Source organism: Brassica napus, chromosome C9, assembly GCF_020379485.1.
Source record: "Brassica napus cultivar Da-Ae chromosome C9, Da-Ae, whole genome shotgun sequence".
Classification (NCBI taxonomy): Eukaryota; Viridiplantae; Streptophyta; class Magnoliopsida; order Brassicales; family Brassicaceae; genus Brassica; species Brassica napus.
In genome coordinates, this window is record NC_063452.1 from 2578606 (window position 1) to 2602380 (window position 23775).

At 37.3% G+C, this 23775-nt stretch overlaps 2 protein-coding genes and 1 pseudogene across 3 annotated transcripts; 1 reads left to right on the forward strand and 2 right to left on the reverse strand.

Moving 5' to 3' along the window:
* Positions 1 to 6701: 6701 nt before the first annotated feature.
* On the reverse strand, positions 6702 to 9741 carry LOC106428107 (annotated as a pseudogene).
* Positions 9742 to 11857: 2116 nt separating this feature from the next.
* Positions 11858 to 15485, reverse strand: LOC106428109 (glutathione hydrolase 1-like). 2 transcript variants are annotated; one of them, XM_022702934.2, is made up of 7 exons: positions 15111 to 15322; positions 14166 to 14725; positions 13554 to 14072; positions 13134 to 13369; positions 12774 to 13044; positions 12547 to 12684; positions 11859 to 12446 (listed from the first exon to the last, which is right to left on the reverse strand). In XM_022702934.2, the coding sequence occupies exons 3-7, from the start codon at positions 14067 to 14069 to the stop codon at positions 12213 to 12215; spliced, it is 1395 nt and encodes a 464-aa protein (XP_022558655.2). In that variant the 5' UTR covers positions 14070 to 14072; positions 14166 to 14725; positions 15111 to 15322; the 3' UTR covers positions 11859 to 12212. The 2 variants fall into 2 exon arrangements, with proteins under 2 accessions (XP_013724312.2, XP_022558655.2); XM_013868858.3 differs by lacking the exon at positions 14166 to 14725 and having other exon boundaries at positions 11858 to 12446; positions 15111 to 15485.
* Positions 15486 to 21627: 6142 nt separating this feature from the next.
* On the forward strand, positions 21628 to 23675 carry LOC125592287 (FRIGIDA-like protein 3). Its single transcript, XM_048767076.1, has 3 exons — positions 21628 to 22670; positions 22949 to 23088; positions 23241 to 23675. The coding sequence occupies exons 1-3, from the start codon at positions 22604 to 22606 to the stop codon at positions 23673 to 23675; spliced, it is 642 nt and encodes a 213-aa protein (XP_048623033.1). The 5' UTR covers positions 21628 to 22603.
* Positions 23676 to 23775: the final 100 nt, after the last annotated feature.

A 23775-nucleotide genomic window follows, 5' to 3' on the forward strand; every position in this document is an offset into this window, starting at 1 on the left:
TTCCTCTGTGTTGAATCTTAAAACCGGTAATCTAGTTTAAAGACCTTAATCAAACAATAAATAGTGTTTAAGGGATCAAAAGTTTTGTTTATTGAAGTGTTAAGCTGAATGCCGAAAAGAAAGATAGAAAGGAAATGAACTCGTTGTCAGGATGACTAACTCGTAGTCAATTGCTATTTTTCTCTCGATCTCTCTCTTGCTTGGACTTGTCCCATTTGTCTTTCTCTCGCTCACTTTTTATAAACTCTTCTTCGTTCTGACTCCACCTTCTCCCATCATTGCTCTTCTGGTTTAAAACAGCTGTGTTATCAAGAAACAGGTTACATATCCATCATACTATAGTTGGATGCTATCAAGAGTATCTAAGATCCACCAGCAATAGCAAAGCACTTGATAGAGGAAGCTATATCTAAGAAGAGCAAAGAAATGTGACTTTCTGATGTTGAGTATATGGCTGGCTCTACATTATTTATGGTCTGTTTTGTAGTTTGCAACTTGATGTTGTTATGATCTCAGAAACACACATTTCTTTTTTGAACTTGATGTTGTTATGATCGCAGATTCTTAATGCTCTTTTTTGAACTTGATGTTGTTATGATCGCAGATTCTTAATGCTCTTTTTAACCTCTACCTCCGATTAAATGTTGATATGATTACAAATTGGAGTTTTACATAATTCTAGTCTTAGTTTAATGAATTATCGTATCATCACACTCTTAATAACGAGCGTTCAAAACCGTATCTCCCTTTACAAGTTTTAAGTAACAATAATATTTAAGAGATGAAAACAAACAACAATAACTAGACAAAACATATCAAACTTCAAACATATAACACTTCTTATCATTAACTTACAACATTTAGCTAACGGAGAAGAAGACTTTTCGAGAAAATTTAGTCAAATTCACAAAAGATCAAACATTACATAAGTTCAAACATATAACACTTTCACTAGAAGTCTTCTGGAAAATCTTCCGGAAGACTTTTAGGAAGAATTTCCAGAGGACTGAAATTTCAAGCGAAAAAAATTAAGCGGGAAACTCAAATTTTACATGAAAATTGAAATTTTAAATTTTATAAAAGTTAGAAAGTATATCTTATGATCTAAGAAGACACATTAAACCATATGACTTGATATTCTTGAAACTACTTAACAATTTTGGAAGTTAGAAAAACATATCTAAAGTTACTTAACAAGTTTACAAAAACTAATGTAAGACCTATTAATAAGTCTTCTCGAATTAGCTAGAAACATTAATAAACATGAATGTTGGTAATCTCATGATTATCACCAATTAAGTTATCAATTTCATTCAGGAGCTTCAGTATCGACTAATATACATGAATTAGCAAGAAAATGCTAAAAAGTCTTTATAGTTTTAGAGAAAATAAAAGTTTATTAATCACTAACGTAGAAGACTTCGATGGAAGTCTTCTAAAATACTTCTAGGAAGTAGAAGTCTTCCATTTAGGTCATTTTTGCAGTTGAAAATTTACAAAGGAAGGCTTCCATAGAAGTCTACTCTACATCATTGATAAACAAGTTAGTTTTGGAAGTCTTTCTTTGTAAATATTGGCTTACTTTTGTTCTTGAAGAATCTCGAAAATACCAGAGAAGACTTCCCATTGATTTTCTTCTAGAATAAACATGTTAGTTTTGCAATTGACTGAATTGTGTCAGATATTTGACTTTTTCTAGAAGACTTACATGAAAGTCTTCCACCAAAAAAAATAAAACTTAAATATTTAATTTTAAGTAGACGTCTTCTATGTAAGTCGTCTCGGGTTACTTTTGTAATTGGAAAATAAAACTTAAATATTTAATTTTAACTAGAAAAATTTCATGTAAAGTCTTATGTGATAACCAAAGGTCTGGCCAGAATCTCGGAATAAAATTCTGGAAGACTTACATGAAAGTCGTTTAATTAAAATTAAATATTTAAGTTTTATTTTTCAGTTGCAAAAGTAATCTGAGACGACTTTCTCCGACAGTGAGAAGGCTTGCACTGACAGTCGGACGTCTTCTCGAGAAAGTTAAATTTTTGACACAGTTCGGTCAATTGCAAAACTAACATGTTTATCCGAGATGAGAAGTCTTCTCTGGAATTTTCAAAAAAAAAAATTGTTAACAAAGAAAAGTTGAAAGACTTCCAGGAAAACGTCTCTAAAAACACACAGAAAGTCAATTGCAAAATAAACTTCTACATTGACCAAAATAACCTCTACATTGGAGAAGACTTCTAGGGAACAGATCTTGAAAAAAAAATCAAAATTGATTCTTAGATACAATGAGGTTCATGTTTTAACTTTTCCAAGTACACATGAGTTCTTAATGAATGTTACTCACTCGTTCTTGACCAAGAATCATGAACTTGAGTAACTCTAATAAGTTTATAAATTTTGAAATAAAAAGTTGGAATTTTGGGATGAAATAAGAGATGAAGTGAAAGAGAGATGGTTTGTGTGTGTAAGAAATAAGAATATGAAGATGTAGATGTTGATTTTAGGTGCATTTATAACTTGAAATTGGTTGTTCATGGTGGTTGGCATATTGATGACAATGTCAATGTTGTAAATAAAAGAGGAAGACGAAGATAATTGAGTAAAATAAGCATTTTTAAAAAAGAAAAAAATAATAATATTTTCGTGAATAATCTGAACTTCTGGGGTGAATAGAGTAAATGAAATTTCAAAAAAAGTCATGGATTAGTTTTTTGTTTGACTTTGAGTTTTGAGTCATTTTTGTAAAAACCCCAAAAAATATTATCTTATTATCTTATCGAAATATGTCATATTTTTTATTGGCCCAATTCGGAACTGGTGAAATTTATTAATTTACTGTGTTTGTTAATTTATCAATTATTAATTTATGGAGTTTCTATCGTATATTCATTACCATATCTAAATGCAATTTCTAATAAAAGTGAAGTAGATGCACCTGTTTTTTGTGTTGTGTCCTGAGGCTCTATAGCTTACACAATTGTTGTGTCACGTTACTTTGACCTGGAGCCTCACCAAACAAGCTTGCCCTTCTTCCTCGAGTGGTCTATCAAATGTGATATCTCTGATATGTAAGGCCAATCCTTATTTGTAAACTGCTTAGATATAATATAATCCTTTCAGAAAAATGTATGTTTTCAAAAATATTTTACGTTTTCTATGATTTTTTTGTCAACGTTTTTATGACTTTTTTTATCAGGTAATAATTATAGGGCCAACATTTTCAAATTATATATAAACTTTCAAAAATTTTAATTATATTTATTGAAGTTTCTATTGATTTAAGAATGATATGGTAGTGTCATCCCTGAGTGGTATCCACAGTATGTGTAAGACAACACCATTCCTTACCGGTCCAATTATGGCAGCTCCACCTCCTCCTCCTCAGACTTACACTTTCAGTCCAGCTGCTGCTGCGCATGGGAACTTCTACGGGAACTGCTATTAGTACCAGGCTCCTCCTCCTCCTTACTTTCACTAGTGACTAAAAAAGGTTATGGTGGATGTGACTGTGACTCTCTCTCCTATAGTGTTAACTTGTGGCAGCTCTTTAACTCCTTCTCTCCTACTAGTCGTTTTCCTTTGTGGTTGTTATCGTATACGGATGATTTTAGTATTTTTATGGATCAATCCTACCCAAAACAAATCAAAAGTACTAAGCATTTTCTATTAATTATATATTTAATGTTGTACTGTTTTCTTTCTTGCTTCATGGTATTTAACTTTGTATTACCCAACCATGGCTCTCATAATTAGGAAGCTTAGGGCAGGTCCAATAGGGATCCTTACCCAAAAATCCTTAGGGATTAATCAATAAAATATCGTGTGGAACCCACTAAACTTAAGGATTTTTGTCAAAATAATCCTTAGATAAAGATCGGTTTGTTACTGTGCGCGGGTTCCACCGCCACGTGGAACCCTACAATTAGCTTCTTTTTTTTAACTAAAAAAAAATTAAAATAATTTTAAAAATCTACCTAGGTTATCGAGTTCAGAGGTACACCATTGTACCTGCTCTTATCTCCACATCCAGTGTCCATAAAGCGATGTAAATAATGACAAAGCAAGCAAAAAGATGTATAAGCATGGAGAATCATGGTTGTGTCTAGAGTATTAAGGTTCTTTTACCTGTTAAATGAAATATTTTGGTCATTTTTCTCGTTGTAGTCTATTTTTGCAAGTACTTTACTATAAATCCTAAAAGCATTAGCTTTTTCTTCTTTTAAAAAAATCTTCCATCGTCCATCATTCCTCGTTTCTAAAGAATTAAAATTATGTGTTCCAATTTTTTTTACAAAAAAAACCATTCATGCTTACTTGCTCTTGTAATTTGTAAGCCGACCATGTGCTCATGTAGGGAATCACTGAAAAGATCCCAAGGACGAGTTGAATTGGTGGATACTCAATTTAGCAAACGAAGAACTTGCACCAAAACATTAATGGGTCTTGGGACAGAGTGCGTTTGAATATCAGTAAATTCATAAATAGAAAAGAGATTTGCCAATAGATTAAGGGCCTGGATAATCACAAAGTTTATCAGATCCAGGCGAGTGATACTGCCTACTTCTATTTCGCAAGCTTGTTTTTTTTATAAATTGACTGGATTCATGGTAGTCATTAATCCAACCAAAGAAGCTGAACTTGCTTTTCTCCGACCAAAATTACAAAGAACAAGTAATTGTAATAACACAAGATAGATAAATTTGCCAGTAGATAAAGGGCCTGGATAATCATGATAATTATCAGATCCAGGCGAGTGATACTGCCGACTTCTATTTCGCAAGGCTGTTTTTTTTAATAAATTGACTGGGTCATGATAATCTTTGATCCAACCAAAGAAGCTGAACTTGCTTTTTTTCGTTTCAAACCAAAAACTCTCCGACCAGAAAAGACAAAGAACAATAGGATAACAGAGCTTAGAACGATGAGAGTTTATATTGGGAACCGGCAGGGATAGAGACTAAGACCATCCGCAACCGAGGATTTAAATGAATCCTTAGCACATAATCCTAAGCAGATACCAATACAATAATAATATAAAACCTAAATAAGCTAAGGAGCAGTCCCTAATTAAGGTTTAAAATGAATGAATCGTTGTTGACGTAGTCTTCTTCGTTTTCGCGTTTTCTGTAGTCTCTCTCTCTGGTCTTTCTTTCTCCGTCACTCTCTCACAATTGAATTTTTTTTGTGTTGAGATTGTGTGTTGATTTTCTCAATAAATCCCTCTCCTTTGTTTCAAGAGAAATCGTGTTGTTGATGGTGCTCGATTGCTGCTTCGTACTCTTCCAAATCCGCCCAGCCAAGACCGAGAAGGTTCGTTCGGTGATTCCGATCACAAAATATGTTAATTTGATCTCTTCTCTAAGCTCTGGTTTTTGATTTAGGAAATCGAAGAATGATTTCAGAACAGCTATGTTTGAGAGGAAGAAGTCTCCTAATTGACTTGTTGTCGACGAAGCCATCAAAAGAATCTGAGTTTGTGTATCCTCCTTTCCATTTCCATTTTTTGTTACTGCTGTGTCGATTTCGTTTCACATATGACATCGGAGAATGGCGTTGTTCTGGTTCAAACTTGTTAATGAAGTAGATAGATGCATTGAAACTTCACTTGAAATTGAGATGAGAAATTGTGTGATTTGATAGATAGATGCATGTGTATGATGAATTTGAATGTTATGGCATGCTCACAAGGATCTCACATGCTCTGAAATTTAGTGTTCATCTGAAGTTTGAATCTCTCAGAATGAGAATGTACGTTTTGTTTGCTGGAGTGTTAATGTTAAAGATAGCTCTTTCTAATGCTATACATGTTCTTATTTTTTGGTAGAAATATTTAATATACATGTTGCAGAAGTTATACAAGCTGGTTTAGTCTACATGCCTTGACAGGAAAACAAGTAGAAGACAAGAAGAAACAGAAGTTTTGCATGTGAAAAAGAAGAAGACAAGAAGAAACAAAAGCGGCACATCTCCTCCTCATTGTTTCGTTTGATGATATGCAGAGAGCCATGCCTACTTTCTCTTCAATTGCTTTGGATAGAATGCTAGAGCCAGATGCTAGGAGTTAGACGATTTAGTTTCATCTGTAATGTTTTTTTTCTTTCAGGTCTTTGAAGCTATACAAAAGATACTGAGCATGAGCAAAAACAAGAGGGTTGATGTTGTTTTACTGGACCGTATAATGACAGAGTTAGAAAATAGGAGTTCATCATCTTTATCGGTTGAAACTGAAGCTTTTTCTTGATGAATCAACGGAAACAAAACCGTGTGCTGAAACACAGCGGCACTTGGAGTTGCTTGGAAAAATTATTCTCATTGTCTGAGTTTGTATGCTTGTGATAATCTCTGTTTTGTCAGTCTCATTGTCTGAGTTTGTATGATTGTGATAATCTCTTTTTATAGATTGTCCGAACAGAAAGTACATCTGAAATCTGGGGATTATATGCGAGATGGAGTAGAATCAAAGGAGATCTTATGGTATGCAGCGAGGCACTGTTTATGATCGTCAAGTTGGAAACTTTAGTTTTGATGGGGAAATTGATAACGCTCATTCATAATACACATTTGATCATATTACATGTTTTAAATTTTTTTTTTATTCCTAAGGAATTCAAATTAAAGAACACCATTGAACATTCTATTTTGATTAGAGTTTTTAACTATTCTTAAAAAAAAAAAAAGTTTAATATTCATAAGGACCACCATTGGAGATGCAATAAGGGTTTGTTTGGTTTCTATTATTTTATTCGAAAATGGTTATGGGCTTATTGCTTTTCTTAGCCCAACCCAAAACAAAACCGAATTTAAATATACATTGGACCTTTGGCTATGTTTGAAAACGTGTCTATCGATTGTTACGTTGAGCCATTTGAACCGCATTATCGCCAATGGCGGCGTCGGGGAGGGGGTTGGGATGGATAGTTCTTGCGAAGAGGATCCTAAAATGTACAAGTCGTTGCGAGAGGAATATGTTGACTGAACTCATCAGATCTTCCCATGTGTCTCGGAGCCAGAGAATGAGAAGCACCAGAAGAGCAAAAGCGAAAGAAACTCCTGTGATCATAAACAGTCCGCGGAATCTGAAAAGGGTTATAGGATTTAATGTATCATCTGCTGTGTATGGAAGTTGATTCTCAAACCATCTTTTCTCCATATCGATAAGCTTATCGCTCGTCCTTATAAGGTTTAAGATTTCCCTGGACACAAGAGGCACCAGTTCGTGGCCCTTCTGAAACATCTGAAAACGCATCTTTTGTTGTCAGCAAAGTTAATAAAGTAGATGAAGAGTAAAGAAACGGATGGATAATAAGGGATACGTACAAAGCCGAAACCATTGGTGTTACATTGTGCCTTGACCATGAGAAACTTCCCAGGATGCTCTACGAGGAGGACTTTGAGGTATGGCAACTCATCGACGATAAATGAGACAGTATTGTTCAACATGGCTTGAGCATATTCTATTGAAGTATTGAGACCCTTGGTATTAGTTGGTCGGAATCTAGGACTGGTTAGGGCCATCTTTGCAATGAGCGAGCCGGAAAGATGCCCCACAGAATCTTCATTAGAGTTGAATCGTATCTGTTGCACCGTCATCATTGATGTCAAAGTTGCGGTATAACTTGCAGTCAATATGAGCACTGCAAATACCCAAACTGTAACTACAAATCTTGATAAGTTGTGTTGTAGCTTCTCCCCTGTCACAAATAGTAAGCAGCAAAAGGTGAAAAGCTAAGTAAACACATCACTCCAGACATGTGAAAAAGGTCGAGTACTTACTATGCGCGTAAACAAGGGTAGAGAAGCCAAACCAAAATATAATTCCGATCTGTTTCGACCAAGAACCCTGGAAGTCCTTGTTCTTAGGTCTTTCTATCAACCAAACTATAAAGCCCGTCAAGACAAAGAAAGCTGCACTTGTTATCCAAAGATCTCGTGTTAGAGGATGGAAGAACACCCACATATTTGTCTCCTTTGGTGCTACGGTTCCAAGGCCCATCTCGGTGAATGGCATCGTAAAATCAACATACTTCGATCTATTGGCAGTGATTGTAATATCTCCCACGGCTGCATCATATTTGTCTTTCTGTGGGATTCAACACAAAAAAGATTTCAGTTTCCACGCAGTCAACATGACAAAATACTTGTAATCATAAACTGAGCCATGGTTAGTACCTGAGTAGAAAGTGCAATTGCAAGATTGTCGTAGTTACTTCCATTGCGCCAAGGGATGAACTCCAGATCATAGTTGAAAGGTTCAGTGGCAGCCCGGAAGACTTCTATACAGAACCCTTCTGCAGTTGTAACATTTGTTGCTGAATCAGTCTCCACCTTCATCAGTCTTGGGAACCTGTTGCTTGATGTAACCAAAACCCTCAGCTTTCTTCTTTTGCTTTCTCCTAGAACGCGCCCTCCCGGAGTTTGAGCAGACCCACCTGGCCAGATTATGGCCTCTAACTTGTTAAAATGTCTTCTACTGCTGAAACTACCATTGCCATTCCAGAACCCAATTCTCCTCTCACCTGATTCCAACAAATTCACAATCTCAAACTTGTCTGACAAGAACATCTTATCCTTCACTTGAAAGTCACCACTCAAACCCTTAAACCTACACTCAGTGATAGCCTCAAGGAGGGTTGATGAAGCATTCACCATCTCCGCTGATCTCGCCAGTGCCCAAGCTACATCATGAGCCCATACACCAGAGACACTCAACCGAAAACCGTCTCCATTCCCTAGTGATGTTCTCAGTCTCAAAGTGAAGTTCTGAAGCTCTCTTGACATTGGAATGTAAGTCTTGAAACCAACCACGCCTTCCATTGCCTCTTTACCATGGAAACTGCTGCTCATGCTTTTGGCAGTGAGGATCCAAGCAAACCCTTCACCCATCATCCCCAACCTCTCAGCACACGGGAAGAGACGAGTAGCTGTAACCTCAGACGAGTGCACCACAAAGACACTCGTCCCCAAGTCCTTCATCTTCCTTAACCGATCCATAACCATCTCCTCGCTAGAAGTCATTGCAAAACCAACCTTAGACTCTACACCAACGCCGTTCTCATAAAAATGATCCACCATGATTTGCATACTCTCTCTCCAGTCATCGTCATCCTCGTAAATAAGACCAACACTCTTCCAATCAAACTCATGGATGAAAGCTGTGATCCCCTTCGCCTCGGATGCAAAATCATGTGCGGCTTGGATCAAGTGACTGTATCTGCTCCATGAAGATGAGATCGGAGGGTTAACTGAGATCACAGGAACCCTAGCTTTCTCCCCAATCTCCGCCAAAAGCTTAGTTTCAAGAATCGAATCCCCGCCGATGATGATCGCCTCCACTTCTTCAGATTGCAGCAGATCTACAGGCTACAGCTACGAAAGAGAGAACATGTATATTGTGAGTGAATGTTTGACAGAGGAAGAAGAAGAAGAATGTGAGTATGTTACCAGAAGCTAGAGTCCGCGAGAGTTTCTGACTGAGAGAGAGACTCTTGTTTTGTAATTATTGTTAATGGCGTAGAAATCGGAAAGCGCCGTTGTAACAGAGCTTCTCACTATTTTTCCCTCCACGGAACCCAAATCAAAAACCAATCCGACCCGAATCCGAACCCGTTCATTATCGGACCCGGAGCCTTGGTAAACGTCGTCGTTTTGACTTGAAGAGTCGAAGAAGAGAAACAGAACAAGAAGTGATACAAGTATTGGGTTTTGAATCCCAAACCTCTCCATTAAAAAAAAAGTTTTCAATTATTAAGACACACGTTGTCTACTTTATCGTTCTTGTTAATATTTATTTATATAACCGATTCTAACTCAACCTATGCCGTGTTTTGTTTTTCCTTTGTCAACGGGTTCATTACCAAGAGAGACAACATTATTTAATTGGACAAAAGGAAATTCAGTGTGAGTTTTTCCCTGACGTTGGTTACTCTTTTGTCACATTTACTTATGGAAACTCAACAATCATTTTATATTGATTTAGTCAACGAAAATTAAGGAAAATGACCAAATGATGACTTTATAGTTCAAAGAAAAGTTAAGACACCCATGCTGCATTTGCCAAGGTTGTAAGAAAACACATGTATTTTCTTTTTGGTATTAGACGTATCAACCTTACTTGTGCCCCCAGTTTTGGATTGTATTGAAGTTTTTGTCGGGAAGAATTATTCAGCAAGTACATAGAGGGTAATAAGTCAAAGATATATAAAACCTAGAAGTAGAGGAAAATTTATAAAGTCGTCTCATCTCAACTGTTATGCTCAACTCAATCAGTCCTACCACACGGGCGCCTACTTAATTGGTTATCTAACGGTCTAATGATTTTTTTGTTTTTATCCTAGTAAGAATTGCATAACTTCCTTGAGAAATGAATATATTGATCTAAGAGGAGATTATGTTTGCTAGATGCTTAGGAAAACAACGTAGAATCAAACTAAAAAGGATATTTATGATCTTGTTAATACCAATTATGAAGTCGTCATGGATGCATATTACTATTTTTGTAAGTTTTTTTTTTTTTGAAAAAGGACTCTAGTATTTAAATAGCAGTGCTGAAAACAAAGTTATAAGGCTATGAGTTTTGACATCATAGAGTTCAAAGTAAAGCTGTGGAAAGAAAGATGATTGACAAAATCATATGGAGCTAGAAAATGACAGCATAGTCTCTGAACATTTGGAGAAATTGAGAGAGGGTTAGCTAACTAAATAACTTTAGTTTTGGTCTCTGTGACTGATCTCTGCCTCAGCAGCCACTGCTTTTGTGACCTCTAGTTGTTGTCCATTGTTTTTTTTTATATAAGTTTCTCTTTTCATTCCTAATGATATTAACTTTTTTAGCAAAAAAAAATCCGCCCGGTCGCATATGATTGATTGATCTTTGACCCATATGATTAATGGAAGACATATGCCATCTTGAAAGAAAAACTAGTTTAATGAAATTGAGGATAGAAACTGATTAATACAAAGAAAAATGATTTCAGAGATACTAGAAATCACAAGATCGTATTATTGATAATTATAGATTATGAGTTTCTTTAACGGTAGAAACTCTATAAATTAATACTTGATAAATTAATAAACACGTTAGATAATCCTATGTAACTATATAGTCTCACTAAAATCATAAATTAATAATTTTTATATACATAATGTTTCTATAAATACAAAAAATCGTATTATATGTTTTATATTTACAATGAATTTTATCTCTGTTTTTTTCTTAACACTTCAATATATTTTGATAATATTTAATAAAATTATATTGAAAACTATTTTCAATTCTATTAAACATATTTCGTATTCACCAATAGTATAACAGAAATATATAAAGTTGAATTTCTAAAATTTAGTTTTCAGAGCAAAGCTTCTTTTGTAGCAGCTGACATGAGTTAGTTTCACTCATAGTAATGGTCTACATAGTGTTTACGGCTACATCACACCCAAACATTTGGCTACTGTATATAGTGATCTGGTTAGAAATCCTTAGTGTAAAAGACCCAACGAGGAAACCATTGCCGTCTCAAATTATTCATGGACCCTGTTCAAAATATTTCTGGACTCTGTTTAAAAAATATTAGCAGTATATTTAACGATGTAAAAGAATAATTTAATAGTTTATAGTTCTTTTTATATATCTTTAACTTCTCGTTTGAAATTATAAACTCTATATTTAGTCCTATCTAAAAATTTTAAAGTTTTAGACAATAAAATATAAATTTATTTTCAAAAGTTTTTAATTTTTATTTTATTTTTAGATTCGGAACCTGTTTGACCGCTCCAGTTGCTCATGGTCTTGCGTTTTTTGAGCTTTGTTTTGTTGGTCAACACATTAAGATAAATTCTGTTGGATTTTGAGCTATTATGCACTGACGGCTAATTTAAATTTTCAATATTTGACTACTCTATATTCAATTTTCTGAACAACTCGAACTACTCTTTAAATTTGTATTTTTACACGACGAACCGTGCATCATTTCAAGGTTGAAGATCATTTGTGAGAAATCTCTGGTTGTATATGTAGCTCCCACTAACGTGCATTAGCATTAAGGTTGGTCGTTTAATGGAACCTCTAATTCCAATATTCCCCATATTGAGATTGTAGAATTATACATATATATCTGGATCAACATTATTGCAAAAAGAAAAAAAAACAATACAAAATTTTATTTATTTTATTCGTCAATAAATTAAAAATGGCAGCAAAACTAAATACAAACTCAGTATCCAGAGGGGAACCCTCCTTTCCTTGGATCACTAACTGCCACAAGCTTACTCATTCCGCCAGCATTTCCATCTGATTCCTGAACTATGAACTGAACAATCGTGGCTCCGGTCATTGGCGTTAGAACATGACCTTTCTTTTCCAACACAACTCTTGTCTCTTTAGGTATCTCGAAATGATCACCGAACACTGTCGTCAAATTCTCAAACGAAATTTTGTTTGGTATCAGCTGCACAATGGAATTATAAAAAACAACATTTTTTAGTTATAGACAATTAACAAGAAAGATTATTCTTGGGGTATAAGAAAAAAGAAGAGAAGCAAATGACCTGATGGTAGATTCTTGGAGCCAAAACAGAAGAAAGAGGATCCATGTTGAGGAAAAAATGATTCAAGAAAACTTCTGTTGTCGCGGCGATGATGTTCGCTCCACCGCTAGCACCCACCACAGCTTTAACTTTACCGTCCTACGTAAACAAAGTGCATGAAACTCATTGTTTGGAGCCTAACTAAGAATTTCGTGTAACACAAGTAACAAGTGTTTTTTTTTCTAAACCTTGAGCACAATGGTGGGTGACATTGAGGACAATGGTCGTTTCCCGGGTCTGATGAAGCTAGCCGGTGCTGGAGGCGGCACATTTAGGTCACCGCTGGACTTTGATGGGATCGTGAAATCATCCATTTGGTTGTTTAGAACGATTCCAGTGCTTGGAGATAGCATCACTGCCCCAAAGTAACCGTTTACTGTAGTAGTCATCGAAACAGCGTTCCTCTCGCTATCTATGATCGAGAAATGGCATGTTCCATGATGGTTGATTTGATTCCACCTACAGAATTGGAGAAACGAATATTATTAATAAATGAAGAAACAAAGAAGAAACCAGCGAGCAGGTTTAAGATATGAAAAACGCCTTACATGCCGCCATAATATTTTGGATCAAAGGTTTTGTCATCGTTTATCTTGGTCTTCAAGTCTTTTGCAAATTCTGGAGACAGCATATCTGAAACAACCTTAGTAACATCTACAAAATCTGGATCAGCAAGGTTCATCCTAACCGCGAAAGCGTGTTTCAGAGCTTCGATTAGTCTATGAACACCAAGAGAGCCCGAAACACCTGATGGAATCCCGTATTGAGAAAGAATGTTCAAAACCTGCAGCACAAGAAACCAATGTTCACGTTATTAAGCGGCAGTTTGGCGTTTTTGTAGAGAATTAATCATTAGCCGGTCTAGGAGACCGATTTTGTAAATATCTAGGCTAATTGTTTTATAAAAAATATCGTTTAAGAAAAATTGTTTGATCTGTGGAAAAAAATCACTATAAAATGAGACTTACAAGCATCATTGCAGCGCCACCTGATGAAGGAGGAGGCATACCGAGTAGTTCGTATCCAAGAATGTTTGCGGACAACGGTTTTCGAACTTTAACTCTATAACTTTGCAGATCTTTCAAAGTTATTATCCCTCCAGCTTTACTAATATCGCTCGCTAGGCTAACACCCACCGTGCCATTGTAAAACGCTTTTGGACCATTCTCAGCTATTTGCTTGAGTGTAAAAGCCAATTTTCTGTTATGGATAATCGTCCCTGGTTTCTTGAACTGTCCATTAGAAACATATAGCTCAGAGAGACCTTTGTCTGCCAAGACATCTGCTCTTGTCGCGTTCAGCTGCATGTAGAGATACTTTGAAATCCTGAATCCTCCTTCTGCAAGTTTCTCTGCAGGAGTCACTAACTGCTTCCATGGGAGCTTTCCGTGTTGTTTCCAAGCTGTGTATAATCCTGCTAGTTCCCCTGGAACGCCTGCTGATAAGATTCCTTTCTTCTTTAGATCAGGATTGCTCCCATACATATTCTACATCAAGAAAAACACCCAATAAATGTCTATGATGTAAGAATATATTGAAGAGATTGGTTTATTAAGAATGTACAGAGAATAGTTATATACATCAAGAGGAGTTAGGGTATCACGATTATAATAAATGACAATATATTCACTATCCTAATCTAGATGATACGATATCAATCATGTAGATGATTGTCCCTCAATACGCCCCCTCAAGATGGAGGGGGGAAGCTTCATCACTCCAATCTTGCCAATAACTGAAGTGAATGATTGTCTTGAAAGTGGCTTGGTCATAGTGTCTGCCAGTTGATCTTTTGTAGAGACATGAACCACACGTAAGGCACCTGATCGAACTTGATTCCTGATGAAATGATAATCTAACGCAGCATGTTTCATACGAGAATGAAACACGGGATTAGCACACAAGTATGTGGCACCCAAGTTATCACAATAAATGGTTGGAGTTCCAGTAAGTGGAATCCCAAGTTCATGAAGTAATGAAGTGATCCAAATCAACTCGGAGGAAGTGTTTGCTACAGAACGATACTCCGCTTCCGTGGAAGAACGAGCGATGCTCTTTTGTTTCTTAGAAGACCACGACACCGGATGATGCCCTATGTAAACTACATATCCATTTGTTGATACATAATCATCACCATCTCCTGCCCAATCATGTAGATGATTGTCCCTCAATATATGATTCAAAAACGTCAACGAAAATCTAACCTTAACAAGTGTGTGTCCAAAATGAGTGTGTGAAGAAACAATTTCAAACATCAAAAGACACTATTTAAGCTACAATTGGCGTTCAAAAAGCTTATTTAAGAGGTAGAGATTTTAGGAAACTCTATTGAAGCCTCCTCCATTCAAAACAATTGTTTATTAAAAAAAAAGTTTAAGGAAACTATTAGCCTGAAAATCGCATTAAAGGCGTATATGTTACAAAACGCTATTTGAGCTGCAAAGCGCGTTCAAAATAATGATAATAAAGGGTTCTACACCAAGAGCAAAGCACAGGTTGTCTAATTCATAAAATGTCCCTATTACCTCAGTGGCACGTAGAGGAGCTGTTTCTCTAGAATCATAAGCAATAGCCTCCCCGCCAGCTATCTTAACCACTGTAAACGCTCCACCTCCTATACCGCTAGATGCTGGACTCACAACGCCCAAACAGAGAGCAGCGGCCACCGACGCATCAATAGCGTTTCCTCCTTGTTGAAGGACACTCATACCGATCTCAGAACACCGTCCATCGTCAGTTGCAACCGCACCACGAGGCTTAACAATACTTTGCGGTCTTTTCTGACCCGCAGCGTTTTGCAGAAAAGCGACCAGAAAAAGAGCGATCAACGCTGTCCGAACCAGCGACATTGCTGCGATTGATACAATAATCAAATCAAACCAGAGATTTCTCACAAATGATCTTCAACGTTGAAATGACGCTAGATTCGTCGTGTAAAAATATAAATTCAAAGAATAATTCGAGTTGTTCAGAAATTGAAAATAAAGTAGTCAAATATTGAAAATTTTAATTAGCCGAGTATGCATATTGCATAATAGCTCAAAACTCAACAGAGATTTATATTAATGCGTTGACCACTAAAATGAAGCTCAGAAAATGCGGGGCCATCTAATAGCATGAGCAACTAGAGCGGTAGAACATTGCATGAGTCTAAAAATAAAATTAAAAAACTAAAAAAAATTTGAAAATAATATTTTATGGTCTCAAGCTTTAATTTTTTTAGATAGTACTAAATTTAGAGTTTATAATTTCAAACAAGACGTTAAGGATTATAAACTTTTAAATTATATGTATTCTTGTTAATTTAGAGCTTATAATTTTTATTTATGGTTTAAAATTTTAAATATTTTATGGTATGTATTCATGATTGTACTCTTGTTTTATACTCTGTTAAAAACTGAGATCTCGTTAGTAGGGTTCTTAGTTTGGTTCGTTGGAGTGTTTTTGTCCCTCGATTCTTTGTTTATATTTTCTTTCTATTTTTATCCAGAGATAAATGGTTCACTATCTGTTGCAGAAAGGGTTCTTAGTTTGGTTCATTGGTGATTGGTCCTTGAACCTAAAAAGCTTTTGAGATAACATCACCATTATCAAAAAAAAAATGCTTGTATCAATGATAGTTTTTTTTTGTTTTTTGCATTTATGTAGTGATTTTAGAATGACACTAGTAAACTTTGCAGGTAAATGGAGGGCAAAGACTTCCTTTTGGGATGACAGCACCAAAGACTCCGAGGCAACCTGGAGAGATGATGCTCTCTGTGCATGGCACTCCCTTGGGGGTCTATGAAGAAAATTTAAACATGGGAGCTATAAATGGCATGTTACTAGATCACCACTCATTCTTAAAATTTTCTTGCTTCTAGGAGAACACCATCAGAATCAGAATCTGTGTCCTTATGTGGAATAATAACTGATTTACAGAGGAAAACAGTTGAAAAGCTTCATAGGTTCAGACACATTTTCAGATTCTTATAGTCTGTCTAAGCTGATGTACCCTTGCATGTATATAGTCTATTGAATAGCTTTATAGACTCTATTCAAATTCCTGGACCGAGATATGTTGTCTGTTTTTTTTCCTTTTCAACTTGTTATGGTAAATTTTAATCTCTAAAATAACACACAACAATGAAACTTTGATTATATATAATATCAGACGCGGAGTCTTCGTAAACGCATCGTTTTGACTTGAAGAGCTGAAGAAGAGAAACAGAACAAGAAGTGATACAAGTATGGTTTTGAATCCCAAACCTCTCCATTAAAAAAAGTTTTCAATTATTAAGACACGTTGTCTACTTTATCGTTCTTGTTAATATTTAATTATTTATTTATATAACCGATTCTACCTCAACGTATCGAGAAGATGAAACAATAAGAAACGAAATGGTTGGTTAAGGTCTCAAGACGATGGAGATGCTAATACAAGGGACAAACATGCATGGTGAGTTAAGGTCTCAAGACAATGGATTATTAGTTTATCATATTTCATCTACCATTTACCATACTTGTAACCCCTATATATATGGAATGTTTCCATAAACAAATCAAAACAAGCAAATAAGATTCTCCTTCTTTACTCTATCTCTCTCTTTACTTTCTAGATTAAACATCTCTCTCTCTCTCTTGTTCTTCACTATGTTCTTCAATTTCTAACATGGTATCAGAGCCTCCAGGCTCTTGAACACCAAACTGCTTCCGCAAATATACTCTATTCACCTTACTCTTTTACTTGTTTGGTTTACTTTCTTCATTTCTATAGAACATATCTTAGCTTCCCTTGTTTTCTCTCTTGTCTAGCCTCAGAAATTCAAATTTCTTCTTGGAAAATAGCAAGCAAAGATAGCAAGCATTTTCTTTTTATCCGCTGGAAAATAGCAAGCAAAGATGGAGCAGCACAAGCTAGTGAGGATTCCAGTCATCCTGAAAGGTCCTAACTGCATTACCTGGTCGAGATTGACCAAGACAGCTCTTGGAGGAAGAGGTCTATGGGAGCACATCACCACAAGTGAGGCCCCAAGACAAATCACCCAAGGAGAAGATGGCAAGGAGGTTATAGTGGTAGACGAAGGCAAATGGGGTCAGGAGGATCTCATGGTGCTGTTTATCTTGCAAGGCTCACTTGATACTCCTATCATAGAGTCTTACTCACACTGTGAGACTGCAAAGAAGCTATGGGATACCTTACACAAGATATATGGCAACACTTCAAACCTCACCAGAATTTTTGAGGTTAAGAGGGCAATCAACAACTTGCAGCAAGAGGAGATGGACTTCACCAAGCACCTTGGGAAGTACAACCAGCTGTGGTCTGAACTTGAGATGCTGAGACCAAGTACCACTGATCCTAGTACACTAGAAGAGAGGCGTGAGCAAGACAAGGTTTTTGGATTGCTTCTCACACTCAATCCAAGCTTCAATGATATACTTAAACACATAATGAGAGCTAAAGATCTTCCAAGCTATGATGATGTGTGTGCTCAACTTCGGAAGGAGCTAGGCTCAGATGGTCTCTTTGGTGGAAAAGAGGAACTGTCTATGGCAAACAAAGCTGAGAAGATGGAGAGTGCTTCAGTCAACAAAGCACACTTCAAACCAAGAAGAGGAGGAGACAAGTATGTGACTTGTGAGCACTGCAAGAATCTAGGACACTCCAAAACCAATTGTTGAATCCTCCATCCTCACCTCAGACCTGCTTCAACCAACAGATACAACCAGGCCAAAGCACATGAAGCAAGAGCTCATGAAACCACAGTACCAGGCTCCATGCGCATAGGAGAAGATGGAAGATCTATGATCTCAACCACCCACACTGGCGGATCCACATCCCATGCCATGTCTCAGCCATCCCCTGATGATGCCTTCATCCGCAAGTCAGACATTGAAGCCCTTATCAAGGCTATCAATGCAAACTCTGGTAACATCAGTGTCAATGCTTTAAATTCTATTCACAGTGCTTCACATACTACTAGACCTTTGATCATTGATTCGGGAGCTTCTCATCATATGATTAGGGATGCTAGACTGATTAGTGATGTTAAACCTGCTCTAGGGAGTGTAGTGATTGCTAATGGTGATATAATTCCAATTGAAGAAGTAGGAAACTTGAAACTATTTGATAAGGAGTCTCAAGCTTTTTATATGCCTACTTTCACATCCAACTTATTATTTGTTAAGAGAGCAACCAATGATCTAAATTGCAATGTTATTTTCAGTCCTAATGATGTGTGCTTTTAGGATATTAAGACCATGAAGATGCTGGGAAAGGGTGTGAGCAAGGGAGAACTTTACTTGCTTCAAGACACCAAGCTTTCAGATTTATCTTGTGCTTTTAATTCTGCTTCTGTGTTAGCTAGTGATGTTTTATGGCATGCTAAATTAGGTCATCCTCATTATTGTGCCTTAGGACTGATGTTACCTAACCTATCTTTAAAGAATAAAAGTTGTGATGCTTGTATTCTTGGTAAACATCAGAGATCTGTTTTCCCTACTTCTAAGACTATTTACGAAAATTGCCTTGATCTTGTGCACTCTGATGTTTGGACAGCACCTTGTGTGTCTAGGGAGAACCATAAATATTTTGTTACATTCATAGATGAAAAATCAAAATATACATGGCTCACCTTGATTCAAACTAAAGATAGAGTTTTAGAAGCTTTTATTAACTTCCAAAACTATGTATTTAACCATTTCAATTCCAAGATCAAAATTTTTATGTCTGATAATGGAGGAGAATACACAAGCACTGCTTTCAAACATCACTTAGCAAAACATGGCATAATCCATCAAACAAGTTGCCCATACACACCACAACAGAATGGAGTTGCTGAAAGGAAGAATCGCCATCTTATGGAGGTTGCAAGGAGCATGATGTTTCATACCAATGTTCCAAAGAGGTTCTGGGGAGATGCTATGGTCTCAGCATGTTATTTGATCAACAGGAGCCCCACCAAAGTCCTCCAAGATATCTCTCCCTTTCAGGTATTAAACAAAATAAAACCTCCAATTGATCACTTGCATGTTTTTGGGTGTGTATGCTATGTCTTGATACCAGGGGAACAGAGAAACAAGTTTGAAGCCAATAGTGCCAAAGGCATGTTCATAGGATATACTCATGCTCAGAAGGGGTACAAGTGCTACATACCTGAATCAAGAAGAGTTATGGTCTCAAGGGATGTTAAGTTTGTGGAATCAAAGGGATACTATGATGAGAAGAGTTGGGAAAGCCTTCAGGATCTCTCACAAGGATCTTCAGATAGGGCAAACAACTTGAGAATCATTCTGGAAAGCCTAGGCATCAGCCAGCCTCAAACAAGTGGCGTACCGAGCACTTCACCTATACCTCCAGATGTGGATGAAGCTGCATCAATTGAAGAAGCAGTCCATCCTGATCATGAGGGGGGAAATCAACCTAATTTGCAAGTTATCCATGAGGAAGCTATCCATGAAGAAGCTATCCATGACGAAGCCATCCACGAGGAAGCTATAAAAGAAGAAGCTATCCAAGAAGAAGTTTTTAATGATCAAGATGAAATGCAACAAGAAGTTAATGATCAAGATGGAATGCAACAAGAAGTTCAACCATTAAGGAGGAGTACAAGGGTGAAGAAACCATCTCAGTGGATGGACACCAAAGTATACTTCAATAACAATGCAGTAGCTCATCCTATCCAAGCAACATGTTCTTTTGCGAGACTATCTGAAGAGCATGTAGTCTTCATCAGCAACCTAGATCAAGAGAATGTACCAAAGACTTATGAAGAAGCCATGAAGCATGAAGAGTGGAGAGCGTCAGTTGGGGATGAAGTTGGTGCCATGATCAAGAATGATACTTGGTATGAGACTGAGCTCCCAAAGGAAAGAAAGCTGTTACAAGCCGTCTACTCTTCACCATCAAGTACCTTGCCAATGGGAAACCAGAAAGAAAGAAAATAAGACTAGTTGCAAGAGGATACACCCAAGTCTATAGAGAAGACTATATGGATACATTTGCACCAGTAGCTAAACTCCACACCATAAGGATTCTACTCTCATTGGCAGTGAACTTGGAATGGGATTTATAGCAGATGGATGTCAAGAATATTTTTCTTCAAGGAGAGCTGGAGGATGAGGTTTACATGAGGCCACCTCCGGGTATGGAAGACATGGTCAAGCCACGGAATGTCCTAAGGTTGAAGAAAGCAATCTATGGGTTAAAACAGTCACCAAGGACTTGGTACCACAAACTGAGTACAACTCTCAATGGAAGAGGGTTTGTAAAATCAGAAGCTGATCATACACTCTTCACACTCACAAGCAAGCAATGAATGATTTGTGGTGATTCTTATTTATGTAGATGATATTATCATCACTGGAAGTGACAAGGAAGGTATTATCTCAACCAAAGTCTTTCTTAAGTCTACTTTTGATATTAATGATTTGGGTGAGCTAAAGTACTTTCTAGGGATATAAATATGCTGCTCTAAAGAGGGGCTTTTCTTATCTCAAAGGAAGTACACACTTGATCTTTTGAATGAGGCAGGAAAGCTTGGAGCGAGAGTAGCCAAGACTCCACTAGAAGATGGGTATAAGGTGTTGCGTGAGGGGGAGATTGAAGACAAGCCCTATGCTGACGTTAAACACTATAGAAGAATGGTAGGAAAGATGATATATCTCACCATCACCAGGCCTGATGTATGCTTTGCAGTTAACCAAGTAAGCCAGAATATGCAAGCTCCCAAGATACACCATTGGAACATGGTTGAAAGGATCCTAAGATACCTAAGAGAGGCGCCAGGGCAAGGAGTGTGGATGGGATGCAACAAAAATACAGAGATAGTTGGGTATTGTGATGCTGATTGGGCAGGAGACAGAGTGGATAGGAGATCCACCACCGGCTATTGTACATTTATTGGAGGCAATCTTGTCACTTGGAAGAGCAAGAAACAGAAGATAGTGTCATGCTCAAGTGCTGAAGCTGAATATAGAGCAATGAGGAAGCTCACTAGTGAGTTGATTTGGATCAGAAACCTACTTCGAGACATGGGTATAGAGACATCAACTCCAATCACCATGCATTGTGATAATCAAGCAGCAATACACATAGCTTCCAACAGTGTGTTCCATCAGAGGACAAAACACTTTGAGGTGGATTGTCATAAAGTTAGGCAAGCAGTGGAACAAAGGATCATCTTACCCTGCTTCACAAAAAGTGAGGATCAACTAGCTGACATCTTCACCAAGGCTGCAAGCACCAAGGTTTGCGAGTTCATACATTCCAAGTTAGGACTCGTAGATTTTTCATCACATTAATCCTCTTAGCCATGAAGTGTTCTACTCTTTTTCCTTGGCTTGGTTTTTATCCAATGAGGTTTTTCCAAGCTAAAGGTTTTAATGAGGGAATGCTTCATGGTTTCCAAGCTTGACCAGTCCCTATGGTCAAGCTTTAGGGGGAGTGTGAAAATGAAGCAATAAGAAACAAGATGGTTGGTTAAGGTCTCAAGACAATGGAGATGCCAAGCATGCATGGTTGGTTAAGGTCTCAAGACAATGGAAATGCCACTACAAGGGACAAACATGCATTGTTGGTTAAGGTCTCAAAACAATGGAGATGCCACTACAAAAGACAAGCATGCATGGTGGGTTAAGGTCTCAAGACAATGGATTATTAGTTTATCATATCTCATCTGCCATTTGCAATACTTGTAACCCTATATATATGAGATGTTCCCATAAACAAATCAAAACAATCAAATAAGATTTTCCTTCTTTGCTCTATCTCTCTTTTTACTTTCCGGATTAAACCTCTCTCTCTTGTTATTCACTATTACCTATGCCGTGTTTTGTTTTCCTTTGTCAACGGGTTCATTACCAATAGAGACAACATTATTTAATTGGACAAAAGGGAAATTCAGTGTGAGTTTTTCCCGACGTTGGTTAAGCTTGCAATGGTAACTCTTTGGAGGCCCATGCGTTCCTGCAACTGCTGGCTAGTTTTGCTGCTGTTAAGGAGTTTAAAGAGGATGAGCTCTTGAAGCTGATCCCAATGGTTTCGCGTCGTCGCCAGGCTGCTGAGCTTTGCCGTTCTCTTGGACTCTCAGAAAAAATGCCTGGTTTGTTATCCTACATTGTTATGCAATTTTTTTTATAATCTGGTTGATGTTTGGTATATATAGTGAACAATGTTCTAAAAATCGGTCTAAGCGTCCGCCTAGTGCATATATTTAGACCTAAAATAAACGATTTTCGTGAACGATATTTTTTTTGAAAAAATCGGTATAGGCATTCAAAAAATCGCTCTAGGCGCCCGCCTAATCAATAATCCAATATAAAGCGCCTAACTATATTGTCTAGCGATAACTGGATTTTTTTTTGCCTTAATATATTGCAGGTGTGATTGAAGTTCTCCTGAAGAGTGGAAGGCACATTGATGCAGTTAACTTGGCGTTTGCATTTGAACTCACAGAACAGTTCCCACCTGTGGAGTTACTGAAGTCTTACTTGACTGAGGCAAAGAGATCTTCCTCCCAGGTAATGCATCTTCTGCTGTTCAGGCTTGTGCTCCCTTAAAACAAATGCATTCATTATTATTTTACTTTAAGCGTATGAAGCATCTTAGGACTTGCTGACGCAAGATTCAAGCTCAGATTATGATACATTATTATTATGTGTGCTAAATGCAGGATGAGTTCAATGAGCGGGAGCTTACAGGTGTTAAAGCTGTGGTAAAGTGTGTCGAAGAGCATAACCTGGAAGAGCAGTACCCAGTTGAGCCACTACACAAACGGATTCTGGAGCTGGAAAAGGCCAAAGCAGAGAAAAAGAAAGCAACGGAACCCACAAAGCCTCAGACAAAACGACCACGTGGTGCTCAACCTCGAGTCACTGACAACAACATCAACAAGACAGGATATGGTAGAGCCATCATCCCTGAGAGGTATCCGCAGTATGTGTATGACAACAGACCGTTCCTTGCCGGTCCAATCATGGCAGCACAGGCTCCACCGCCTCCTCCTCAGACTTACACTTTCAACCCCGCTGCTGCTGCTCACGGGAACTTCTACGGGAACTGCTATCAGTACCAGGCTCCTCCTCCTCCTTACTTTCAACTAAGGTGATGGTGAATGTGACTGTGACTCTCTTCTATGGTTTTAACTTGTGGCAGCTCTTTAACCCCTTACTCTCCTACAAGCTGTTTTCCTTTGATGTTGTTATTGT